Here is a 27,893-nt window from a genome sequence, read left to right as displayed (position 1 = left end):
GGGGATATGACCAAATCCACTCAAAGCCATGTGAGGCTTCTATTGTACTGCATTTGGTTTTTCTCAAACCACTCTGAGGACAAGCAGCGTCGTCTTCAGGCAACAATAACCTGGGGAATGAGTGGGGCCCAGACCCAGTGGAAACTCTAACACACCCATGGCCGTTCACAAGTGTTTCCAGTGACTAAGAGCCACACGAAGCAGTTGGCTAGACCCTTCCTAAAAACTTGTTCCAGAATGGCTCAGCCTGCAGAATCACTCTGACCAAATCCATCTCCTATTCTGGTCATCCTTACCCCCACTCTGGGGGGAAAAGCCTTTCCCTCAGCCCAGGGCAGGGACCCAGGCTTCCCCTTTCCCTCAGCAGCAGATAACACACAGGCATGTTCAACATGGGAACAGTTTAATGATCTTTAATTCCCCCAATAACTTTTCCTCACCAGTCGGGAAATGAAAGAATTGGGGCAGGGGGGCAGTAAAGGGGACATATGGGTGGAAGTAAAAAGGCACATCCTGAATGTGCTATGCTGGGTTGAAAAGAGGTTGTTCTGAAATTGACAAGCTTCTCATTTCAGAGGCTCAGAAAGTTTGTGCCCAAGGAATGGACACTCATTCAGCCAAATTCCTTCCACCTGCTGGAGGAGAACCAGGCATTACCCTGGCCTGGGCCTTCTGCTGGCTCTCACACCAGACATGTTTCAGACCCAGCTGTCGCAGCTAACGGGATCATTAACATTGCACAGCCATGGTGCCTTGACTTAAACCAATAGGCGAGGCCTGGCTCCATCCACACAAGCAGGGACAAAGGTAGACTGATTAGCAGGAGAGCTGTGGTACACAAATAATGGGAGAGGGTGTGCTTGTCAGCATTAGATAATGACTCCAAAATGTAGTGTAAATCCACAAGGTGGGGGACTAAAGGCTGGACATGGTAATTAAGTAAGAAAATGTAACTCTATGATCTCACTTGTGTGTGGAATCTAAAAAATAAAAAAAGTGTTTTTCATACAAGTAGAGAGTAGAATAATGGTTACCAGAGGGCAGGAGGGGAGGGGGGTGGGGGAGAGGAGTAGTGATGGAGTAACGGGTACAAAACCATGCTACCTACCCTAACTGAATCATTGTGTAGTACATGCACGTATTGAAACAATACACTGTACCTCTCAAATATGTACAAGTAAATGTTAAAATTAAAAAGAATTTTTGAGAAAGAAAATGTAACTCTGTGAGCTGACCCAACTTCTGAACAAGCCTAATATAGTCTTTGCTCACAGGGTGTTTCAGGCCCCCTGACTGTAAACTGTCACGGAAGCAGAAGGAAGAGGAAGTGGTGATCTGCCCAGCTGGAGCCTGGGGACTGTCACAACTGTCCAGATCTCTGGTCAGAGGGCATTGCAGCCACCTCAGCCCTCGAGCCTGGGATGGACAAGGGGAACAGGATGTTGATTCCCAGGAGGGCTGCCCCAAGGCCTGGTCCTGCCTGCAAGGCTCCTCAGGCCTCCTCCTCTACCGCTTCTTCTTGGTCTCCTTCTTGGGCCTCTTGTTCATGGAAGGAACAGTAGCCTTGGGCTTCCTCATCACCTCCGCACTTCTGGGCTCTGATGGTTCTGCCTCCTGCATGGTGATAAAAAGGAGAGACTTGCTCAGATGAATCAAGCCTGACAGCAGCAAAATGAGATCACATTTGAAGGGACTTTGCAAACTAAAACATGGCACAGAAACACAAGGGATGGAAATCATTACTGGGACCCAGGACCCACATGTATGTGGGACTACTTCTGGGAGCAGCCAAGGATAAGGGAGGCCCAGAGGTCTTAGCCTGGCTGGAATCTAGGCTCCTTCACTTTCCAGCCAGGTGACCTTGTGGGCAACTCTCCCTTTTAGTGTCTTGGTTTACTCACCTGTGAAATGGAAATAGTAATGCACACCTCAGAGGGCTGACGTGAGGAGGCAAAACCACATGGAAGGAGCGGGCTGCAGGCGGACCTCCTGTGGCTTGCTCTCCCTCCGGCGGCTGTTCCCCTCCTCCCACTCAACCCACAGAGTGCCAGGACAGGGAGGGGTGGCAGGAGCCAACCGGCAGGTGGGCAGTCACTGCACTGTGTTCTGTGCAGCCTGGCAGAGCTGCCCCTGCAAGGAGGGCAGAGGCAGCCTTGGGGCAGAACTCCACTACCCCTGCAACTACAGCAGCTCTGGTTGTCTTTTTTTTTTTTTTAAATCTATTTCATATATTGTGATTTGTTCCTTATAAGATTTGGTTGAAAAAAGTTCTGCTGCTAAGAAAAAGATGGTTCAAAAGCACAGATCTAGCTCTGCCTTTATTGTGCTGATAAAGAAGGTGGACTCCAGGGAAGGGACATGGCTGTTCCAGGCCGCTCATCGTCATGTTAGAGAAGAATCTGGAACAGTCTGCTCCTATCTGGTGCTCCTCTCCTCCTCTGGGTCATAACTCGCAGTGTGCTGAGGCCAGAAAGGACACGAGAGAGGCCGGGCTCACCCAGAGAACATGAACCACAGCACCCAGGCCTCATCTGACCCACAGGGAGACCTACCTGTAGCGTTTATTTTTTAAAATTTAACCTAATTGGGAGATCTCCCATTAAATCTGAATTCCTAGTTTCTCTTGAAAACTTTAAACTTCCAGTGACACTGGCCCTGCATTACCTCATGGCAGCAATGGGATGAGCTGCGGCGGCTGCTCCTCTATTCGGGTACTCACCATGCTACTACCCCCGGCACTATGACAGGGGAATGTTTCTCTGTACCCAACTTCTTTATTAAGAATGAGAAAATAAAAACCAGACTATGACTACCAGGAGGGAACATACTTCTGAAAGAGAAAACTATTCCTCCACACTTAATTTGCCAAGCCCCAGCGTCCAGCTTATTTTACTCTATGACCTTCTCTGTTTGCCCCCATCAACTCCTGGGCCCAAGCCTCTGCCCTGCAGAAGAGAAGGAACAACAGCTGGGAACGGAAGGGCAGTCCCTGCAGCAGGTCCAGCCCAGAGCTCTGTCAACTCTCCTCTTATCGGCCATCATTGTCTCCAGCCAGCCAGGCAAGATACCAGATGAAAAGGCCCAGCCAGGTCCCAGGCACCCATGCACTGATCTTCCCAAGATAAAGAGAGGGCCACCCCCTCCCCTGACCAGGTCTTTAATTGCAGCTCTGGACTCCCCAGGCCTGTTGAGTCTTCTCCTGCCAAAAGTCAAAATGGTGTTGAAGGTCCCCTTGTGTGTGCTGATACTGTTTATGGAACTTGGCCAAAGAAAAAAAGCCCATTAGAAAAAAAAAAGGAAAGGAAAGGAAAAGCAAACAAACAAAACTAAACCTCAAAGGAGCCGGTCTGTCAACTGCACACACTGATGGCTGCAGAGTCCATAGAGAAAACTAATATTTAAGGCAAACCTGAAGGACACAATGCATTTGGGGCCTTGGGAGCTGAAAACCATGCCTACTGCAGTACCTGGGCAGCCAGTAGAAATCAGCAGGTCCCTGAGCAGAGGAGTGGTTTATGCACAGAAACTTGCTGAGGTCTACCCGGATCTCTAGTATGGAGCCTCCTCCTGAGTGCAAAGCTGGAGATCTCTGGCTTCAGTGAGGCCCAGGACAGAGACAGTGAGCCCCAGCTGCTGCCTGTAATGCTTCCTCACTCCACTGACTGACCCTCTCTCTGGAGCCTCATTCTTCCTGGCTGCTCCCAGACCTTTCCCTTGGTCCAGCTGTCTGTCAGAGGACCAGGACTGCAGTCTCCCAGGCACCTCCAACTCAACTGTCCCAGACTAAGCACAGCCCCTTCTCCAGCAGGCCCAGCCCTTCTCCCATAGGCAGAGAAAACAGTCCCAGTGACCCCACCCTCTCCCTGCTCCCCACTGTCCAGTGGGCCACCAAGGACAATCTGGTGATTGTCCGCTAATCTGACCTCCTCTACCTCTTGACTCTGCCACTCTCTCTAGCGTCCCAGTCCCTATTTCAGTTCCGCCCACTGCTAACCGAGCTTCCTGTTGTCTCTATCCCATTCCTCATGCACCAGCCAAAGGAATTTTTCTAAAGTGCAGCTCTAAATGCACCCCTCCGCCTTAGACCTTCCAGTGGCTCTCCATCATCCACAGCCTCATGTCCCACACCTGGGGTGGCATCTACAGAGGCCACTCTCCAGCCTCATCTGGGCTCTTCTCATCCCCTACACTGGCCAGGCCCCTGGGTTTCCATTGGTCTCCTCTATCAAGAGGAGCACCATTCTCTCCTTGGCCACCCAGCAAACCCCTCCCCGTGGTTTGGCCCTGCCCAAGAACACACTCCTACTCACTGTCTAACCCTCCTTCTCTCTCCTCCATCTCCAGGTGGGGGCATCCCCTCTACCGCTCCTGCCCCCAGGTACCCAGAAGCTTTACAATGTCACTACTATTTTACTACAGTTACATGTTTTCACCTATTACATGTTTCCCCCTGTTAGCCTGTGAACTCTTTGGGACAGCTTCAATTGTTGCTGAACGAATGAATGAATGAATGAAAGAGCAGGTAAGGTCTCCTATAACCAGGGAACTTCATTCTTGTTTGTCACCATGAAAATACAACACTTAAGGCAAGGCCTCACTTTTTCTATTGGATGGAGGACACAAGCAGATTTAAAACCCAATATATATACCCTACAGTATGGCTAGGTATAGCCACCAATAACATTAATAACAATAACAGTGACAACGGCTGCTAATATTTATTATTTACAATATGCCAGGCCCTGTGTTGCATGGTCAGGATATACCTTATGTTAGCCTCACAAAATGCCATAGTAAGTGTCATTTTATAAGCGATGGAACAGACACTCAGAGAGGTCACGTGACTTGCCTAAGGTCTCAGCTGGTGAAAAGCAGAGCCAGGATCTGAACTTAACTTCTTAATGGCTTTATGGTATAGCTTTTTTCAGGTTTCCTGGGACCTCAGGGCTATGGATACCTTGAAACTGAGTTAACTATGAAATTTACTTTCTCTGTTTAGCAGCCCCCAGAACTACAAGGTGACTCTGAAATGACAAGAATGGCTTGTTCTATATTCCATCTGTTCACAGGTCACTCGGAACCCCCTTGTTTGTGACTAAAGTTCCTACAGGAGTCAGAAAAGTGGGTTAGCACTCCAGAGCCATGCATCATTTTTCTACAGTTGAAAGCAGTTTTCTGTGGGTGTGTGTACATGTTACAGTCATCGAGTCATCTGAACATGTTAGCTGTCTCCTCCTCATCCCACACCTCCCCCTCTCTTCTCCACCTCAGTTGTTGGTATCGTCACCCACCCAGTTACCCAAGCTAGAAGCCTCCAAGCCATTTCTGAGTTCGCGTCATTCCCTCGTGACCCTACATCCAATCTGTCCCCAAGTGCTGTCCATTCTACTTTCCAAGGGGCTCTAGACCACTGGTCAGCTCTGGACACACTCTACTGCCCCACCTATTATAGCAATCTCCCACAGGTTTTCCTGCCCTTGCCTCTCATCTCCATTCTCGGCATCCTCCCCATTGCTTCCAGAGTCTATTTTCCTAAAACAATGACAACAGTCCTGATAGTGTCTGTTTTCTGCTTTAAAAATGTTGCTGGTTCTCATGTTGTATGAGGTACACTCCAAGAGACTCAGCATGGCCTCCAGGGCCATTCCATTTCAGCCCTGGCCCTGTCTTCAGGCACAACCCGCTGAGTTACTGGCCAGCCAGTATCTCCCCACTACTCTGTTCCCCATCATCCTCTGCATAAATGGCTCGGCATTCATCACCTGTCTATCTGCAGCCAGTATGTGCACGTACTGTGCCAGGCACCATGGGGGAATGGAGAAGGCACCCTTAGTGGAGGTGTACCATGTGGGCGCTTCACAACCATCAGCTCACTGAGCCTTTCAATCACCTTGATGAGACAGCCACTGTGGGCCATACCTGACAAGCAAGGAAAGTGAGGCACACTGGGACTAGGTGACTGGCCCAGTGCAACACAGCCACCTTCCCCCCACACTGCAGGGAAGCAAAAGTAGCTGCTGCACATGTGATTCGGATCCTGAGGTCCTAGCCACACAGAGCCTGGAGCTCCAAATTCGTAGCTGACAAGAATGACTCTGGATGAATGGTTGACTTCATTTTTCCTCAAATGCACATTGCCAGTACAAGCCAGGCAGACAGTGGACTACAAACCCTACAGCCCCACCTTTAAATCTGGGAACACTGTACCTCCTCTGAAGCAAGTTTTAAGTTTCCTCAGCAATCACCCTGTTGAGAGTAAAAGAAAACCTCCACTGCCAGGTGGTTCCTGGGTCTGTGAAGGCGTCCTTTGTGGACACAAGCCCCATCAATAATGAAGCAGCTTTATAGCTGCTTACCAGGCCAGGAAATTGCTGCTATTCATCAGATTCAAATAATCAAATCTGTGCCACAATGCATCAAATCCCTTCCAGCAGCGAAGGTGCACTGAATTTTATGATTTCCACTACACCGTTCAATGTGGAGTTAGTCCTGTACATCGGGACAAAATGTCATTCTACACAGATTGAAACCATTCTTTCCTTGAAAATGGTCCAGGGAAAGAAAACCACTGTGCTATGCTCAGGTACCCTCACACACCTTATCTCACTTGATCCCCCAAGAACTCTGAGGTTGGGCACGAATGTCCTCTTTTTATGGCTCAGGACGCAGAGGCTCAAATCAAGGGCGGGCCAGCACTCAGATCAGCTCTGCCTAATGCTGAAGCTCTTGCCTGTGCCACTCTGCCACTCTTGCCTGAGGGCCTGGGTAGGACGGGGGCTGAGAAGACCTTGCAGAGATGGGACTAGCACTGGCCTTGAGAAGATGGGACTAGCTGAAACACGGAGCGGGGGAGGCCGTCACGTGGGTTCAACAAGGCAAACAGACAGAGTCCAGAATGCACTTGGCAGGCAAGGACTGTGATTAGAAAGAACAGCCCTGGGAGCTCATTCCAGACACAATTCAGCACGACTCTGCAGGCCCTTCTGGCTGGCTGGTCTGTGGCTCCTTGTGTGTCCAGCCATCTGACCCTTCAGCTGGTACACATCTCCAGACCCGTGGCTGTTTATACCCTCACCCTGCCCACCACACAGCAATCTCTCAGGAACGGGTCATTAAGAAAAAAACACCCTGCCTCCCAATACAACTGCAAACTCCTCCCAAGCTTAGAAAAAATACACAGCAGAATTGCAGAGTTGGTGTTCTGTGAGCCTATCTCCTAAAGTCCGAATTAATTATTTAATTATGGCAGCCCTCATTGGCAACCAGGAGCCTAGTTTAAAATCAAGACCAAGGTCTGGCCCGTGGCTCACTTGGGAGAGTGTGTGCTGATAACACCAAGGCCATGGGTTTGGATCCCTATATAGGGATGGCTGATTAGCTCACTTGGGAGAGCGTGTTGCTGACAACACCAAGTCAAGGGTTAAGATCCTCTTACCAGTCATCTTTTTAAAAATAAATAAAGATGAAAATAAAATCAAGACCATAGCGCAAAATTTTCCGAGAAAGTCCTGACCTTCTAGGCCACTGTCCCACTGTGCCACAGAAAGGCTGCACCCTTCTCAGGGCTCCAAATACTGTAGGGCTTTCTGGTTGATGGTGAAGTCTATGTGGGCATCACATTGAAAGCCACCAGTCTCACCCCTAATTCTGGTGAGTTCTCCTCCACTAGATCAAAATGCTGGACATTTGTTGTCTCTGTCTGCCCAGCACCCCCTTTCCGTTGGGGCCCTGCCCTTTACCTATTCCATGGGGTTCTGGGGGACTCTCAGTCACTGTGGCCACAGGAGTAGGCAGCTAAATGTGGCCTGGCCAGAAATGGTACCCGACCATCCTTCCCGACACATGGCAAGGCCCGCAGAAGGAAGCCAACGCTCCCAGGAAAGACAGGAGATGGAGAGACAGAGCCCTCAAGACCCTTTGAGCCTATGAATCCAGCTGCGTCTCAAAATTCCCAGTTCCAAGAGCCAATACCATTTCTTTTGGGGGGAAGTTGCTGGAGCTGAGTTTCTGAACTTTCAACAGGAAGAGTCCCCATTAATACAAGAAGAGACTGTGGCAATTAACAAAGACAACACAGTGGAAGTGAAGGTACCTGCCTTCTAGGAGCTGGCAGCTGACTGCTGGCTGATGAGATGTGACAAATATATGAAGAGATTAGAACAGTCAACATTTAAACTACTAGGAGACTTTATGATTAATTGCCAGATGAACTATCACTGACTATCTGCTATATGAGTCGCTGAACTAAAAGTCAACACCCACTTGCGTAGGGTTAAGTGGATCAACATTCTGTGCAGAAACTGATCCAAAAGAGCCCAGGCAGGCTTATGGGTAGGGAGTGGGAATGGGCTTCCTACCTTTCCTCCCTCATTCCCCACTCCTTAAACTCCTGGAATGGGGCTCCCACCTCCTCAAACTACTGCACTCCACTGACAGAAAAGCTGTAGATTATCTTCCTAGAAAATGTGCCTGAGCATGTGAACATATTTCACATGATGAAATATGTGAAATTTCAGGGGGCACACAGACTCCTGAAGCCTACCCAGGGACTACCCCCTAGGGACCCAGGAACTCCTGTTATGAACTTCATTTTACCGAAACCCAACTCTGAAAGAGAAGAGCCTGAACACGGTGTGGTCGTCAAATCGAGCTGGCTTTCCTCAACCATCTCTGTGGGCACTGGCTTTTACACATGCTCTCCTTGGACTGCTCAGTGTTTTGGGGGGAGGCTGTGCTGTCCTGGTCCCCTGTCCACTGCTCTGCCTGTCTCCTGAGAAAGCGAGAGGAATGAAGACCCCGGCTTAGTCTGTCCAGTGCTCCTGCTCCTGTGGGAATGGACCTTCCCCTCCCCGACTCCAGCAGTCACTCCATGGGACCCTCCCCTCCCCCCACACTGGTCATAGCTGTCCCAAGCTGGGTCAGCCACAGTTCCTTCCCTGGGGATTCTGGAACTGAGACCAAGCAGGAAGGCAGGCTCTCTCTGGGATGCAACAGCAGAAAGATGTAAACTTTGGGAGCTATCAGTGGCCTTGCTTAAACTCACCATAGGGACAGTGAGCAGAGGAAGCAGGGCTCTCATGACAGAAGTGAAAGACAGGAGAGCAGCAGTGCAGGGAGGCAGAGGGTATGCAGATGGTGAGCGATGGAAGTCCCTGGTGAGCAATGGAGTCCCTAGTCCCACCCCTCTCAGTGGCCCAACTGCTGCTCTCGGGTTCTGGGACAGAACCACCTCCATTCAGTATGTCTGCATTGCATGGAAACTACTTTAAGCAGGTTGAACATGCCTCAAGTTCAAGCCTTTCCTGAATCTGAATTTCCCCTAAAAAGCTCAGCAACTCATTTTTAGGGTTTTAAGTAGTTGAATTTCCCTTGAAAAGCTCAGCAACTTATTCTTAGGATATTAAGTAGTAATGCCATGTTGATAAAATAATTTCCAGGTCTCTATCCATAACTTCTCACTGGCTCTTCCTTTCCCATTGGGATGTCTTGCTGTTACTTCAAACTTAACACATTTAAAACTGAAAATCTCTTGTCCTCCTAAAATTGGTTTGTGCTTTAGGGAAATCATCTAAGGGCTAGACCAGTGGCTGCATATTAGAATCACCAGGGCACTTTAAGAAACTACTGATCCCAGACTTCAGAGAAGAGCTGAAGTAGAATCTCTATAGGCACAGTCCAGGCTTTTGAAAGTTCCCCATATGGTTTTAATGTGCAGCCAGGTGGAGAATCACAGGCCAGCCCAAGGACAGACCTCCATGCTGCTACTCCCTAGCCCTTTGCTCATGGCAAACATCACTGATCCATTTTATTTCCTCCAGAGCCTAGAAGCAGCCCCAGAATCCTCTTCCCCATGGCCACCAGACAATCAATCAGACCTGTCATGAGAGACCAAATGTATCTGCCATCCAGGACTAGGCAGAAAATATAAGATATTTACTATCTTATATTTTAGAATCCAGCCTTCAAGAAAATGCTTAGGTTACATGTGGCCCACGACTTAATCAGGTTCAAACAAATGTTTGTTTTCTCAGGTCTTAATGAGGTGTCAATGAGAAAACCTCATTTGGCTTGGATTTTGGGACTTGGATTCTAGGGACTTGGATTTTGGTTTTACAAATTGTTTCTTGCCCCTACTATGAGAAGGAAGGGGGTGGGGTGGGAAGCATTTGTATGTGTTCCTTTTTTTCTTCCCTGATTACCCCCAAAAGAGCTTTCAAATAATCTGCTAAGTACTGAAGTACTGAAGTCATAAACTAGTTACAAAAATCAGCTTACTGGAACAACAGGAAAGACATTCTTCTTTTCAAAGCCTTTCCCATCATCTGGAGCCAAAAATATTATCTTCTGACCCAAAAAGCCACTAATAAACCTTGTTTCTATAGGCCAAACAAGAGGGATGATTTTGCCCTAAGCAAAATGGCAAAGAGAGCAGGATTGTTCTCTGGGTCCTCCCAACCCCATCTGTGCCCACTCCCACCTCCTGCCATCCTCCACTTCCAGATACCTCCCTATTGCCCTCGGTCTGCCCGGAGTCCCCACAAGCTGCCCCCCACTCTCAAGGGCACCTTTCCTCCCTAAGAGCTCTCTGTTCCCAAGTTAAAACCCCCTTCTTTTCTTTCATCCAAATTCCAAATCCCAGCTAGCTGTTAGGCACAACCTCCAAGCAGCATTGTCTCGGCACTCACCCTCTCTTTGTAATCTTGCTTATGCACAGAATACTGTTTTGTTTCCATTTAGTTGGGAGTATAAGGAATGAAAGAAGTCTGCTTTATGGGGACACACAGAGGAAAGCTAGCAGCAGAATCCCTGCATAACTGGGGGCCAGTTGCTGTCCTGATGTACCAATAAAAAATTAGATTAACAGTACTGTATTTTTTTCTATTCTCTCATTGAAAAGCTATATATATATTTTTAAAAAGCCAAAACAACTTTGTGGGTGCATGTGGGTGTGGGTGTGTGTGGGGGGGATGGTGTGTGTGCGTGTGTGTGTGTGTCTGGCCAGTGAGAGGTGTGGGGGGGGGATGGTGTGTGTGTGTGTGTGTGTGTGTCTGGCCAGTGAGAGGTGTGTGTGGGGGGGGGATGGTGTGTGTATGTGTCTGGCCAGTGAGAGGTGTGTGTGTGTGTGTGATGGTGTGTGTGTGATGGTGTGTGTGTGATGGTGTGTGTGTGTGTGTGTGTGATGGTGTGTGTGTGTGTGTGTGTGTGTGTGTGTGAGAGAGGATCCGAACCCTTGACCTTGGTGTTACAAGGCTGCACACTAACCTGCTGAGCCAACTGGCCAGCCCAAAACAGGTTTAATTATAATAGATAATAATAAGTTTTAGTTATAAAGACAATTCGCTTGTGTGAGCCTTATTCCCCTAAACTGCAAGATAAAAATGAGATATGATGTAGTACATTTATATCTTAAAAGATGAATGTGCTGTCCCAAATTAACCTCTAAAGGTAGTGGAGGTGGAGGGGAGGGGTATGGAAACATATTTTTGAGCTCTTTGTCAACTCCAGGCCTCAAAGGTCTTAACCCACTATGCCACTAAAAACCTCAAGGAGATCACTAAAGAGTCCCCTTTTCTGAATATTTGCTGAATAGACCAGGCCTCTGCAGCTCACCTCGAAGGGTTAAAAATACAACAGGAGGTGAGTGGCTTCCCAGCTCTCCAAATGGCCACACATCTCTGACTCTACATCTCTGCCTACATAACAAGAACATTCATCACCTCCCTCCCTTGGGACTCTTAGCAGGCTTCATCAGTGGCCAATGACAATAAAAATGTTTGTTATTTATAATACCCAATAGCATGCCATGTCTGTGGGGACAGAGGCCAATAGCACAGGGATTGTGTTTTTATTTTTTATTTTTTTTATTTATTTATTTTTTTTTTTTAAGAATAAATTTGGGTTTGTTTTTTTTTTCAAGTTTTATCTTTTTTTTTTTTTTTTTTTTAATTTTATTTTGTCGATATACATTGTAGCTGATTAATGCTCCCCATCACCAAAACCTCCCTCCCTTCTCCCTCCCCCTCTCCCCCCCAACCATGTCCTTTCTGTTTGTTTGTTGTATCAACTTCAAATAATTGTGGTTGTTATATCTTCTTCCCCCCCCCCCGGTTTGTGTGTGTATGTGTGTATGTGTGTGTGAATTTATATATTAATTTTTAGCTCCCTCCAATAAGTGAGAACATGTGGTATTTCTCTTTCTGTGCCTGACTTGTTTCACTTAATATAATTCTCTCAAGGTCCATCCATGTTGTTGCAAATGGCAGTATTTCATTCGTTTTTATAGCTGAGTAGTATTCCATTGTGTAGATGTACCACATTTTCCGTATCCACTCATCTGATGATGGGCATTTGGGCTGGTTCCAACTCTTGGCTATTGTAAAGAGTGCTGCGATGAACATTGGGGAACAGGTATACCTTCGACTTGATGATTTCCATTCCTCTGGGTATATTCCCAACAGTGGGATGGCTGGGTCGTATGGTAGATCTATTTGCAATTGTTTAAGGAACCTCCATACCATTTTCCATAGAGGCTGCACCATTTTGCAGTCCCACCAACAATGTATGAGAGTTCCTTTTTCTCCGCAGCCTCGCCAGCATTTATCGTTCATAGTCTTTTGGATTTTAGCCATCCTAACTGGGGTTAGATGGTATCTCAATGTGGTTTTGATTTGCATTTCCCGGATGCTAAGTGATGTTGAGCATTTTTTCATATGTCTGTTGGCCATTTGTATATCTTCCTTAGAGAAATGCCTACTTAGCTCTTTTGCCCATTTTTTAATTGGGTTGCTTGTTTTCTTCTTGTAAAGTTGTTTGAGTTCCTTATATATTCTGGATATTAATCCTTTGTCAGATGTATATTTTGCAAATATTTTCTCCCGGGATTGTGTTTTTAAAGTGTGATATAATTGTGGGTAGAAAAACTCCAATCTTGATCTTCTCAAAATACCAAAATAAGAGATGGACAGAACAACCCAGAGGCCACCAGCCCATCCTCATTCACCACAGTTTTCCCTCCTTGACTGGCTGCTCCTTCTTACCTGCCTGTCCCCTAAATGCTAGAGCTCCTCAAGGCTCTGTCCTAGGCCCTCTTCTCATCTTGCTCCATATTCTCTCCATAGGAGACCTCCTCCCCTCCCATGGCTTCAATGACATCTTATCAACTCCCAAATGCTGGTCAACACTCAGCCCAGAGCGTCCTCCTGCTACAGACTTGTAAATCCACCTGCTTTCTTCAAAGAATCACCTGGACACTTTAAAGTCACCTGTTTAAAACTGAACTCAACATGCTCCTTCCCCACATCCAACAAGCCTGCTCCTTCATCACGGTTCCCCATTGTATCAGTAAATCCCCATCATTCTCCCAGCTACACAAGCAGGATCTCCAGGACATAGTGATCTCCAAGATACATGCGTCTCCAGAATATACTGTATATTGTTAACTGAAAAAAGAAAGGTGCAAAACTGTGTTTAATAACATGCTATCTTTTGGGCCGAGCCCGTGGCGCACTCGGGAGAGTGCGGCGCTGGGAGTGCGGCGACGCTCCCACCGCGGGTTCGGATCCTATACGGGAATGGCCGGTGCACTCACTGGCTGAGTGCCGGTCACAAAAAAGACCAAAAAAAATAAATAAAAAATAAAAAAAAACATGCTATCTTTTATGTATCAAAACGGGGAATATGAATACATATGTATATACACACCACACACATATATATACATTTGTTTATGTTTTCAAAAAGAAACAAAGGAAAGATAAATCAAAATAATAAAAAAGGTAAAATAATATAATAATAATAAAATAATAAAAATGGGGAGAGGAAGGGAATAGGGTGGTGGGTAATGAGATCAAAGGAAACTTTCGTGAATGTACCTTGTTATATAGTTTTGACTTTGGAAAATGTTGTATATGAATGTTTTTTTTAAAACAAATTAAATCAAAAAGGCAAAAAAAATCCCTAAAAACTAAAAAACAAATATAAGCAAATTAAACTAAGTATGCTATAAAGGAACTATAGCTATATGAAGAAAACAATTACTAACCACAGTACTTTGATGATACATATCTACAGGGACATATTTTAAGGCCAGAAAAGAACCACAGAGAAAATTTAAATTTCGTTCTGAGTCTTACTGTTAGTAGTAAAAAACAATATAGCTATTTTAAAACTATAATTAGTATACTGTAGGTGTGCAGAATAGTTAACATAAACTGCTATCCTTAGAAATGCCTACTAGCTGGGTTGGCCCTGGGCTGGCATCTAGGAACTTGGATTTCAGGTGATTCCCACAATTCCCAACTGATAAGAGTGGCTCACTGTGCCTATGCTGTTTGTGCAAACAATATGATTTATGCTGAACACCTGCTTTCACCAAAGTCTGGAATTTCGGTACATGCTAAGCAGAGGATGCTTATGTGACCAGTCCCCAATAAAAACCCTGGATGCTGACTCTCTAATGAGTTTTGCTGCTAGACAACACTTCAGACATACTGTCACAACTCTTTGCTCGGTGAATTACGCACATTTTGTGTGATTCCAATGGAAGAGCACTCTTGTAAACCTGCACCTGATTTCCTTCAGACCTCACCCCATGCACCTTTTCTGTTTGCTAATTTTGCTTTGTGTCCTTTCACTGTGATAGATCACAGCTGTGAGTCCTCCTAGTGAATCACTGACCCTGGGGGTGGTCTTGGGGACCTCTGATACAGAAGAATCTAGCAAATAAGTTATTTTGTTAATGGTACTGGGAAATAAGATTTTCAGCATAAGATAAAGAGACACAAGATACTAGTATAAAATCAAATAAACAAAAACATTTTTATAATTTATTTATTTACTTATTTTTTTTTGGCAGCTGGCCAGCAGGAGGATCCGAATACTTGATTTGGTGTTGTAACACCTCACTCTAATCAACTGAGTTAACCAGCCAGCCCAATAAAAACATAATCTTAAATTTGAGCTGCAATTACTGATATAAACTCACAACTCTTTTTTCTTTTCTTAAAAAAAATTTTCTATCTCTGCTCATCGAAAAGGCCTAGAAGCAATCACAGCTCAGTATTGCCGATCACTTCTAATTTTCCAATTCTGGTCTTTAAATACTATTTTCCAGCTAAAAAGCAATCTGCCAAATCCTAGGAGAAATGATTGATTCCAGGACCAGGGCAGGAAATGGACAAAATGAGCCTGGGGCATCTTATTGAGCCAGGAAACAAGGAAGCTATCAAAGACTAATAAAGTACGACAAAGAGGAAAGATATCAACTTGAAGGGACTCCCAAAGAGACAATTTGAGCATATAAAAAAAAAAAAAAACTAATTAAAACATATAAATTCCATAAAAATATGTGTTCAAAATGATATGAAAACCAAAGCTTCATTGGTAAACACTGGAGCTTACAAGGGACTGAACTCATTACTCTAAAAATTGATAAAGGGAAAGAACCAAGCATTTATCCTGTCTTTCAGCATGAACAGCATTTCAGAGTAACCATACAGGTGATGAGGAAAATGTCTTCATTGAAGAATTCCAACTAATAAATGCAGAAGGAAATAATGGGTCCAAGCAATGATCATCAAGGAATGCTAAAACCATTCAGATGAACGACTGATGGTGGATTTATAATGGAGGGATCAGTTACCACCACCTCAACCCACTGATCAATCCTAGAATCTCTAAATGCAGCAAGACAACATGTGCCTGTTGATGACATGCAATACAAAGTACACAGCACCAGCTATGAGGTGTTCACCCCAAATAACCCGATCTGAATGGAATCAGGCCTTTAGATATTACCTCCTGTTCATAAAAAATATGGGGAACAGAGAAACATGTTAGATGACACCACAGAGAAGCAATCAGCCAAATCCTGGTATGCGGATATCATAGGTGACAAATGCCCTGCTTTCTCCACAAATTAATGTCATGAGAAAATGGGGTTGAGGGGGAAAGGAGGGTATATGTTATAGAATAAAGACACTTATCGAATAAGAGTCAAAACAACAAAAAAGCCAAACTGATCATGCCATTCTTTTACTTAAAACCCTCTGGTCCTGCCCACACCTCTGGCTATACCTCTTACCATGTCCCCTCTGTGATCCAGCCACAGTCACCTTCCTTCAGTTCCTTGAACTGGCCCATTCGTTTATTCCTCAGGTTCCTTGCACATGTGGCTCCATCTCCCTGGAATGCTGTCCTTGCCACTTCCCCACTTCACCTAGCAGAAGCCTGCTCATTCCTTCAGTCTCAGCTCAAACACTGTCTCCTTGGTAGGGGAAGGGAGGCAGCCCAGCCCTCCTCAGGGTAAGATCAGGTCCTCCCCCTTGTTATATACCCTCACTGTACCCTGCACTCTTCACAGGAGCACATGTGAGCATTTTTTTGATATCTGCCTTCCCCCTAGGGACTAGAAGCTCATTGAAGGCAGACACCACAACTTTTAGCAGAGTTTAACATGTAGCAGGCACTAGATAAAAATCTGTTCAACAGATTGAAGAAAAAGTCACGTGGTTCAATCACCAGGTGGAAATTCAGGAACACACTCAACCAGTAAGGCCCAGAATAGTTGCTGCTGATCTGGGTTGTGGTGGTACCTAGTGTTAGTGCCCAAAACCCAACTTGGCACTCAGAAGGGCTGAGGCTCACGGGAAGGACTCACCGCCTCATGGGACTTCGGAATGGGTATGATGATGGCCAGCACACAGATGAGCTGGAAGATGGCCCCCAGGAAGAGTCCGTACCGTAGCAGGTTCTCCAGGAAAGTGGGCTCAGGCACCTCAGGAGGTGAGAAGTCCAGGTTGGAGGCCATGGCCCAAGCTGCCCACTGTCTGAGATCTCTTCTGACTCACCACTCTCCAGAGCCAACTTCTAAATGCAAAGGGTAAGTGTCATGTTTCTACAAGTGACTTTTAAATGGTCTCACTTGAATAAATGCACACACCATAGATGCAAGAATTTGTAAAGCAATTGTGGTGAATATTAACAATTCTTGAATCTAAGTAGAGGACATACGAATAGTCATTGAACAATTCCTTCAACTTTTTTGTGTTTGAAGTTTTCCAAATATAAATTAAGGAAAATAAGTAAATGCAAAGGGAAACACTTCAACAAAAATCTCAAATCAATATATACTTACTGAAGGCCTGTTACGTTTCAGGTTTTGTTTATTTATTCATCCAATCATTCATTCCACAAATACTTATTAAACACCAAGCACTGAAGAGTGAGCAAAACAGACAAATCCTTGCTCTCTTGGGGCCCACAGACTCAGGACAGTGGCAGACAATGAACACACTGAGACGTGATATGCCTGGTAGTGATAACTGTTTTGGAAAAAACAAAGACATCATTTTAGTTTGTATAGGGTCACAGGAAAGGCCTCTTTGAAGAAAAGAGACAGGAATAAAGGAGCAGAAGTATGAAGCGAGAGAGTGAGCCATTTGTGTATCTGAGGGAAGTAAATTCCAGGCAGAGAAAAAAGTAAAGGTAGGGGCCCCAGCATGGGAAAATGAGACCGATAAGGCCAGAGAACGGTGATCAGGAGGGAGAGTGAAAGGAGGTAAGATCAGAGAGGAGCAGGGGCAGACCTTGTAAGACCCTATCACTTCTGATTTGACTGAGTAAAATGTAAAGCCACCGAAGGGTTTTGAGCAGAGAAGTGACACAATCTAACTTATATTTTTAAATGTCAGGGGGGAACAACATGGGAGGGGGCAAAGTGGACACAGAGAGACCAGTGAGGAGAACCAATAACCCATACAAGAAATGTTGGTGGCATGTATGACAGGGACAGTGGTGGCAGGTCTGGCCACTGTCCACCTCTCTAGCTTCTCCCTTCACCAGAATCCCCCCACTCCTAATACCCTGGTGTCGAGCTGTAAGAACTGCCCATGGTTCTCAACCATACTAGGCTCTTTCAAAATCCTGGGCCTCTGCCCAAGCAACACACTCTGCCAAGAATGTCCTTTCCCACTCTGACTGCTTGGTGAATCCTCAATGTACCTCCAAGGCTGAGCTGAAATGTCACCTCCCCAACAGGACTTGCTTGTCATCCTTTTCCTCCCCTGGTATGACTGAATTGTTTCCCTTCTACCACAGAACCCCCCCCCAATGGCTTTCTTCTGCCCATCCCAACAATAAAGGGGCAAATTTAGCTTGGAATCAAGTCAACCTGAATCCAATGCCCTTTGTGTTTTCAGAGATCTGTGCCACAATGCAATTTTCTGCTAAATCTGAGCTATTCAATATGGTGGCCATAAGCCACACATGGCAATAATAAAACTTGAAATGCAGCTAGTCTGAACTGAGATAGCTGTTAAGTTAAATAAACCCCCAATTTCAAAGACTTAATATGAAAATAAGAATGTAAGAGATATCATTAATAATGTTTTTATACTGATTATTTGTTGAAATGACGTTCTGGGTTACGTTGATTATATTATTAAAATTAACTCACCTAATTTTGAAAATGAATAACAAAGTTGGAAGACTCACTTTCTAATTTCAACACTTACTACAAAGCTACAGAAACCAAAACAGTATGGTTCTGGCATAAGAATCTACAGACAAATGGACTAGAATAGAGTCCAGAAATAAACACATATGAGAAAGAAAAGTGGCTTAGAGCTATCTAAGGAATGTGAGGTCTGCTAAACTTATCAGGCTCAGACAGATGTGAGTAAAGGGCTTTCAGTCACATTCCCTTGCCCATGTGCAGGATAAAAGCCATGTTTTAATAGTAGCTTTCAGACTAGCTGCCTCCACCAGTGGGTAGAAACTACCCAAATGTTATCACAAGTTATACAATGTGACCCTAACCCTTTTTGTTGTTGCAATGTTTCTGAAATTTATGAAGCAAAGAGCAATGTATAGCCAATCAGCAGCTTATGTTATTTTAATGAACCAATGTAAATTCTTGGCAAACAACTTTAGAACTGCCCCTCAACTTCTTTTCCCTTAAAAATCTGTAACTGCTGCCAAGCAGAGCACATATTCAGGGCAACTTTAATTTATGTCCCCCCAGCTGCAGTCCTCAGTCTTGGCCCAAATAAGTTTTTTGTTTTTTATATTTTTTGCCTCAGTTTCTTCCATTGGGTCAACACATATATAGTTAATTGATTTTCAGAGAAGGGTACCAAGACCATTCAATAGGGAAAGGATAGTTTTTCCAACAAACAGTTCTAGGAAAACCGGATAACCACACATACAAGAGTGAAGTTGGGCCTTTACCGTACACCATATACAAAAATCAACTCAAAATGAATCAAAGATCTACATTTAAGAGCTAAAACTATAAAACTCTTAGATAAGGGCCGGCCCATGGCTCACTCGGGAGAATGCGGTGCTGATAACACCAAGGCCATGGGTTTGGAGCCTATATAGGGATGGCCAGTTCACTCACTGGCTGAGTGTGGTGCTGACAACACCAAGCCAAGGGTTAAGATCCCCTTACCGGTCATCTTATATAAAAAAGAAGAAAAAAAAAAAAAAAAAAAAAAACTCGTAGCCAAAAACATAGGGGGAAATCTTCATGACAATGATTTTTTGGATATGAGAGCAAAAGCAGAGGCAACAAAAGAAAAAATTAATTAGACTTCATCAAAATTAAAAATTTTTGTGCATTAAAGGACACTATCGAGAGAGTGAAAGGACAAACCAGAAAATGGGAGAAAATACTTGTAAGCATTTATCTGATGAGGGTCTAGTCCTAGAATACACAAGGTATTTCTATAACATAACAGCAAAAAAGCACAAGAACCCAATTTAAAAATGGGCAAAAAACTTGAATAGACTTTTCTCCAAAAAAGATATACAAAGGCCAATAAGCGCATGAAAAGATGCTCAACTTCACTAGTCATTAGGGAAATCAAAACCATGATAAGATAATAGCCCATACCCAAGGGCATGGTTATTATTATATTTTTTTTTAATGGAAAATAAGTGTTGGAGAGGATGTGGAGAAATTGGAACCCTCGTGCATTGCTGGTGGAAATGTAAAATGTTGCAGCCACTGTGGAAAAGGCTGGTGGTTCCTCAAAAAGTTAAACACAGAATTATCATATGATCTGGAAATTCCACTCCTAGGTACATACCCAAAAGAATTGAAAGAAAGGACTCAGATACCTGTACACCAATGTTCACAGCATTATTCACAATAACCAAAAGATGGAAAGAACCAAGAGTCCATCAAAAGATGAATGGATAAACAAAATGTGGCATATACTTACAAGGGAGTATTATTCAGCCATTAAAAAGGACTGAAATTCTGATAATGCTACAACACAGATGGACACTGAAAACATTATGAAATGTGAATAAACATATCTGAAATAAGCTAGACACAAAAAGACAAATATTATATGATTCCACTTAAATAAAGTACATAGAGTAGGCAAATTCACAGACAGAAAGTAGATAGAGGTTACCAGGCTTGGGGGGAAGGAGAATGGGGAGTTATTGTTTAATGGGTGTAGAGTTTCAGTTTGGGAAAGTTCTGGAAATAGACAGTGGTAATGGTTATGCAACACTGCAAATGCCACTGAATTTTACAGTTAAAAATCGTAAATTTAATGTTAAGTATATTTTACCAAATTTTTTTTTTTTAAAATCTCACCTGTTATCTTTTTGCTTTCTAAGTGTGGCTACTAGAAAATTTAAAATTCATGCAGGGTCTGTATAATATTTCTATGGCCCCAGGCTAAAGGGACCATCCTAAAGAACTTCCTCCTCCTTGGCTCTGCCACTTCCCTGCTTTGCAACATTTTTCCAACATGAAGGAGTGACTGAAGGATAATAAAAATGACCTCTAAGTAAACAGAGTGGGACTTACACAAATGTATAATGTTTACCTTTCAACCTGGTCACTTCTGAAGGTCATGTGCCTAGGCCAACAGGGTGGGCACTTTTCATAACAGTTCTGTCTACTTTGGGAATGGCCTTCAAAGCCTGAGGCCCATTTTTTTTTTTTTTTTTTTTTTTAAGAATCCTCAGAGCTGGCAGATCTTCATCCTCCCAGGAAGGATTTGACTTTTGGAAAGAACCCAACATCATCTGGTTCCAAGTGTGGTGAATCAGGTGCGGCATCAAGCTCAGGAATACCATTTTTGGTCAAATACAAGGTATGATGCTCAGATTCCAGGCAGATTGTTTGGGGTGGCTCATAAACTGGCCCTGAAGTGAATTCCAAGGCAACTGCAAGAAAAGATTCATCAGAGGAAACATACAGCCCCTAAGGGGCACCACCATGTGAATAGCAAGGTTTAAGAAAGTGTTCTCATTTCTTCACAGTTGCACCTCATGAAGTGTACATTTTGTAAAATGCCCTTGGCCACAAGCTTTATGCTTAAGGCTGTAACAAGCCTTCTGGGCTTATCAATACGTAAGATTTATTTATGTTACTAACAGCAACATTGTTATGAATATCTGGCCTGGTATAACAGAAAGACCAGGCCAGAAGTCAGGAAAGTGGGAGACACAAACCCCAACTCTATCAGCTCAAAGCTATGCTTTGGGCTAATCTCTTGACCCCTTAGAGACCTGATGTTCTCATGAGCCAAGCAGCAGCAACATCTTTTCCAAGCTTTAGTATATGTAGGGCAATTAGGCAATATATAACAGGAGGCATAAAAGTGATTATATCCTTTAGTCGAATAAATTATTTCCTAGAATTTATAGTAAGGAAACAATTCAAAAGAAGAAAAACCTCCAGATACAAAAAACTTCATGACAATGCTATTCATAATCTGAAAAACAGGAAGCAACTTAAGTGTCCAACAATAAGTAAGCAGTTAACCCAATTACGGAACATCATGGTGTAGTCCCCCTTCACTAAAATGAAAAACATAAATATTGTGTATCAGATCAGCAAAGTCTTTGCAAAATAGTATTAATTTTAAAAAGTAAACAACTGCATAAATACTGTGCTTGAAACAACCTATAAGCAGATTTCACTGGCTGAAGATCAATAAAGGTCATAGTAAATAAGTTGCTCTTAAGGTGATAGGAGTAATGAGCATTATTTTTTAGAATGTTATGAAAACAATGAATACAATTTAAAAGAAAAATCTATGCCCTATCTAATTTCTTCCAAGACTTTTGTTAGGGTGTAATAAAGCACTGCCAATAAAACTTTCTGCAATGATAGAAATGTTCTATATTTATGCTCTCCAAATGGTAGCCACCAGCCACACGTGGCTACTGAGCATTTGAATGTGCTTACAGAGAAACTGAATTTGTAATATGAATTTTATTTAACTTTAACTTAACTATAAATAGTCCCATATTGCCAAAGGCTCCCTACTGCACAGCACAGGTGTAAATAGGAGAGTTGTGAAAAGTTTCTGGAAAACATAAATACTCTACACATATTGTATATGCATTCAAACTCATCTAGTTTTCTCTGTATCTCTGTGCTTTACTTCCCAGACCACTTGCCAGTATTTCTAGATTTTCTTTCCCTGATTACAGAAGTCACACAAGTCCTACTCATCCTTCAGATCTCATCTAGGAGGCACTTACTTACTCCCTACACTCCCTGAGATGGGCTTTGTTGACCCGTCATTGTTGTTGCAGCAGCAGCAGCAGCAGCAAGCAAATTATTTGCCAGGTGTTGTGCACAGTACTTTACAGTCTGCATCTCATTACTTCATAACCACTCTGGGAGGTCATATTACTAATGAGGATAAGGAAACCAAGGCTTGGAGAGGTTAGGTGGCCTACTCAGGGATCACTTGGCAGATAAGTGGCAAAGTCACAATTCAAACTGACTGGCTTTTCTAGAGTCAGAGCTCTTACCCACTAGGTCAATGGTTTTCTTTTTCTTTTTTTTTTTTTCTGATACTCAGTAAGTGTTTAATGAATGAGTGCACAGGTGGGAAAAGGGAAGAAGAAGGCTGATATTAGTTCAGTGGTTTTCAAACTGCAGGCTATGACCCGTTAGTGAGCCACAGAAACCATTTGGGGGGCTAGAACCAGCACTTTTTCAACTTTATTATCCAGAACTTAATTTAATTAAATAAATGACAATAGAAAATATCAGGGTTTATTACATTAGTAAGGGCTGGTATTGTGTCCTAAGACTTTTTTTTTTTAAGTTATATCCATCTACATCCAAGTATGTACGAGCATGTCCTGGATCAAATTTTTAAGTGTATTTATTGCTTCAGAAATATTACACTGGAGCCTACTGTTTTTTATTTGATCCACTATAATCTCTTAGACAGCAGGAACTGAGTCCATCTCAAGCTTATCCCAGGGCCTGACTCATAAATATTTGGTAGATGACAAAGTCTATGTCTCTGTTTCCCACCTTTAACACAAGAGCAGATGCCTCAACCAACTGTACCATCTAACAATGAGGAGGAGGAGGAACTGAGAGGCCATGGGCTTTCTTAGGCTCTCCCAGCAAGTCAAGGCAGCGCTGACTATCCTGCAATGTCTCTAGCCCTACGAGGCTCCAGACGTGCTTAAGGGCAAATTTTTATACACTGGGGATTCTCGTACCTCCACCAGAATTTAATGAAAAGTGCATATTCATTTATTACTAAACATGGCAAATTATTTCATGAGGTTACTGGACCCCTTGAGGCTCATCCCTGAATGCCAGATACAGGTGGTCTGAGACATTCATTCACTAGACAAATATTTATTGAGTATTTACTATGTGCCAAACACTAATCTAGTCCCTGCCACAGAGCTTGCATCCATCTGGGAGCACTCCAACACACACATACACATAAAATGTAATGTCAGAGGTGAGTGTTACAAGAAAATATAAAGGAGGGAGGAAGAAGGGGTGCTACTTTATATGAGGTAGTCAGGGAGGAGCCTCTCTGAGAAAGTGACATTTCAGCAGAGGTAAGAAGAAAGCAAATGAATAAGTCATTTAAATATCTGCTAGACTATCCCAGGATGGAGAAACAGCAAGGGCAAAAGTCCTGGGGCAGGAATGAGCATCATGATCAATGAGAACAGTAGAGTGAGCAAGCTGTGTAAGGCCATGCAGGCCACTATTAGGACTTTGGCTTTTTCTCTGAGTAACAGGGAACCACTGTAAGGTTCTTACCAAAGATATTACATGGTCTAACTCATTTCAAAATGGTCCCTCTGGCTGGTTTGTTGAGAACAGACTGCAGGGAATAAGAGTAGAAGCAGGAAGACCAATTAAAAGACTACTGTAACAGTCAAAAGACATGCCTGCACCAGGGTGGTAGCAGTGGAGGTGGTAAATTCTCAGCTTACAGATATACTTTGAAGAGAGAGCCAATAGGATTGCTGAGGTGAAATCTGAAAGTTAAAATAATCCCTGAAGGAGAGAAAACTATACTATATAATACAAAGAGTATGCAAACATTTAAAACATTGTATGCAAATGTTTTAAAAATCATGTCTAGGAGGGAGGGGTATCCCAAGATGGAATGCAGTATGTGACATTCTGAATCTAAATGTATTAAACAACTTCACTGAGGGATGGGGGAAATAAGGTGCTGACCAAAGTAACTTTGGAGTAAGACTGAAAGCAAAAGGAACTGTATATAGGCACTGTACTCTTGGTGACAAAGTTGTTTCCCACAGGGGACACAGGCGAACAATTCTAAAACCACTATACAAAAGTAAACATGAAAAAGTTAAAAATAATAAAACCACTATACTCGTATACTAGAATTGAACAATTAAGTAACTGGATGGTGGATGGTGAGAGTCAAGTTTGTCACAGGTGGAGTGGGAGTTTACAGATAAGCAAGAGGAGGAAGCTAGAAGAATCCATATGGTAATGGATGAGACATTGAGGCACCACTAAGTTTAACTTAATATAGATCCAGGTGGTTACATATAGAAATATTTATAGATATGTGTATATACACATATATTTCTTGCTCTGTCCACTGAGAGAGTCTAGAAGGAAGGACACCCCAGTAGCAATGAGTACACCTAGCACCCAGATCTTGGTTTCTGGGACATTCTCCAGTAAAAGGAGCGAAGGTCCCTTGGCAAATGGCTAATTCTAGGAATAGGGCAGAAATATACAAGATGAGCTTGGAACAGAAAGTAAGAAATTGCTCAAAAAAGCAAACAAAAAAACACACTGAGGGGGATATGTCAAAGGGATCAGAAGCCAATTGAAAGAGCTCCCAAAGGCCAAAATTGGAATTTTTTTTTTTCAGTTATTAAATCTTTAATGAATGTATAATTGACCACTGGACAGAAAATACAAGTGAGCATATGACAGATTTGGTAGATCTATTTTAAAAGAAGGGGTACTTCCTTATGACCAGTGCTGAGCCCCTTCTCTCTTTGTTTTCCCTGGTACCACACTGGGAGATTATATCAAGTTTAATGTCACCTGACCAGGTCTGGATACTATATTTCTGTTTATAGGGGCTTTCCTGGTTGAAGCCTAGCCCAGGAGTCTCACATGAATTCAAGTGAAAAACAAAAAACTGAGCACTTCTCTTTTTTATAAGCTGTTTTAGTGATATGGTGTTCTTAAACTAACCAGACTTTACCATGGGGACTTCTTACATTTCTCAGCAGTAAAACCAAAGCCATTTTACGTAGGACATTTCTTTATCACATGGAACTGTCCTGTTAATTATATGAACATTTAGCATCTTTTTCCTTCCCACTGAACACCATGAAAGCCCAAATCACTTGAACATCCCTAGATTGGGAGAAAAGGAAGTGGAGGTCGTGTTTCCCCTGGTTGAAAACCTAGAAGTAGAGGCCAGGAGAAATAATATTCCTTTTTTTTTTTTTCTTTGCTACATTTGCTTTTTCATAATTTTTACTTATTTATTTTTAATTTCTTATTGCTGTAAAATACATATAAGATTTGCCATTTTAACCATTTTTAAGCATAAAATTCCGTGGAATTAATTACATTCACAACCACCTCTATCTATTTCCAAAGCTTTGTCCTAAACATAAACTCTGTACCCATCAAGCCATAACTTCCCATTATTCCTCCCCTCCACAAAATTGGAACTACTTGAGCAACAAAATAAATAAAGTTGTACTGGGTCATAACCCAAAGTATAAACTAAATATCCCTGAGCCCATACCAATATAAATGATTGAATAATAAACAAAGGGAGAATAGACAAATCTCCCACTGGAATTCCAAATAATTTATTTGGATATTCTGCCTTAAGTGTGGAGCATAACTCTACACTCCTTAAGTGTGGGCTATACATAATGACCCTCTTCTAAGAGTACAGTGTGGAAAGGGGGGGAGAAAGCGTAACTTTACAGGGGAAAAACTTGACTACTACCTCAATCCAGGTGATCTGGGTTAACATCAAACAGTGTTAACTCATACTGACAGTAGGTACTCTTGACACGATGTGATGAAAATAGCACTTTACCTCTGTGGTCTCACTCCCCAAAACCCATACCCTAGTCCAATCATGAGAAAAACAGACAAAACCCAACTGAGGATTATTCTACAAAATATCTGACCAGTAATCCTCAAAACTGTCAAGTTCATTCAAAACAAGGGAAGTGAGAGAAATTATCACAGCTACGAGAAGCCTGAGGAGACATGACTACTAAATGTAATGTGGCATCCTCCTGGATAGGATACTGGAACAGGACATTAGGGAAAAACCAAGGAAATGTGAATAAAGTATGGACTTTGGTTAATAAAAATTATCAGTACTGGTTCATTAATTGTGACAAATGTAACACACTAATTAATGTACGATGTTAATAACAGCGGAAACTGGGCACGGGGTATATGGGAACTCACTGCAGTATCTCCGTAATAACTTGGTAAATCTAAAACTGTTCTAAAATAAAAAGATTATTGGGGGGAAAAAAAGAGGTCAACGTCTCAAAATAAAAAAAAAAAAAACCACTGAGACATGTATAGATTTCAAGACATAGCAAATACTAACCAAGACTAAGAAACCCAGATTCCAAAATTGCCAGAGGACTCACCACCTCTCAGTTTCCCCGTTGCATAGTACGTTTGGTAGGGGATTCTTGGCTTCTCTAATGAAGGGATTTTTAAATTCTGTTCTGAGAATTCAACTGAAACAGACTGGGGGAATAGAAAACCAGTGTCATGAGTTATTGCCTTATAGCAATGTATACCTAGACCAGCCCCATTTTAGCAAATTCCCAAGACTGCTCAAAATTGGGTTAAAATATCTGCTATGGAAAGCTAAGCTACCTCTCAGGGCAGAGCCACAACTGGTAGCCATTGGGCTGAAACTGGTGTGCAGAGATCCTGCAAAATAATTAATCCGAATTTGTTGTCATCATTTTAAAAGTGTGATATTTCACAAATTTATTTCCCACTTCTCTTAAAAAGAATTAATTCATACAACGAACCAACCACCATGAGCCTACTAAGCGCTTAACATTCACCGTATCCTTTAACCCTCAGATCAAACCTATGTGTCCATTTTACAGAGGTGGAAACAGAACCAGAGAGGAAATGAGACTTGCCCACGGTGACACAGCAATACCGGGTATGCTAAGGATTCGGACCCCGGCCAGACCTGACTCCGGAGCACGTGCTCCTCCTAATGCTGCACCTGTGGGTGGGAAGGCCTGGACACGGGCGTCAGGAGCCCTGGGTTCTGGCCAAGGCGATGCCTAAAGCGCTGGGAGGCACAGAAGAGTCCCTCCGCCTTCCTGGGGCCCAAATTCCCCTCTGCAGGTAGTAACTTTCTAACGAGCACCCAGAGAAGTTATTCACGCTGCGCTCAGAGCAAGGCCCGGGCCGGGCGAGCAGCTCCGCCAGGGACCGACCGCCGCGCCCGAGCCCGCCCTCTATCTCGGTTCCCGCCGCACCTCAGACTCCGCCCCGCCGGGAAGCCCCGGCCCAGTCTCCCAAACCGCCGCACTCACCTCCGCACCTCCGCGCCGCTGCCCCGGAAGCGCTTCCCTCA

At 43.5% G+C, this 27,893-nt stretch overlaps 1 protein-coding gene across 5 annotated transcripts; it reads right to left on the bottom strand.

The window, feature by feature from the left end:
• Positions 1–386: 386 nt before the first annotated feature.
• On the bottom strand, positions 387–27,893 carry MANBAL (mannosidase beta like). 5 transcript variants are annotated; one of them, XM_063103614.1, is made up of 5 exons: positions 27,853–27,877; positions 26,892–27,037; positions 17,135–17,321; positions 16,658–16,866; positions 387–1,614 (listed from the first exon to the last, which is right to left on the bottom strand). In XM_063103614.1, exons 4-5 carry the CDS (start codon positions 16,805–16,807, stop codon positions 1,507–1,509), a joined length of 258 nt encoding a protein of 85 aa, XP_062959684.1. In that variant the 5' UTR covers positions 16,808–16,866; positions 17,135–17,321; positions 26,892–27,037; positions 27,853–27,877; the 3' UTR covers positions 387–1,506. The 5 variants fall into 5 exon arrangements, with proteins under 5 accessions (XP_062959684.1, XP_062959675.1, XP_062959713.1 ...); XM_063103605.1 differs by having other exon boundaries at positions 26,935–27,037; XM_063103643.1 differs by having other exon boundaries at positions 16,658–16,863; positions 26,935–27,037.

Source organism: Cynocephalus volans, chromosome 1 (genome assembly GCF_027409185.1).
Source record: "Cynocephalus volans isolate mCynVol1 chromosome 1, mCynVol1.pri, whole genome shotgun sequence".
NCBI lineage: Eukaryota > Metazoa > Chordata > Mammalia > Dermoptera > Cynocephalidae > Cynocephalus > Cynocephalus volans.
The sequence above is the reverse complement of the archived record's forward strand: the minus strand, read 5'-3'. Positions and strand labels throughout refer to the sequence as shown.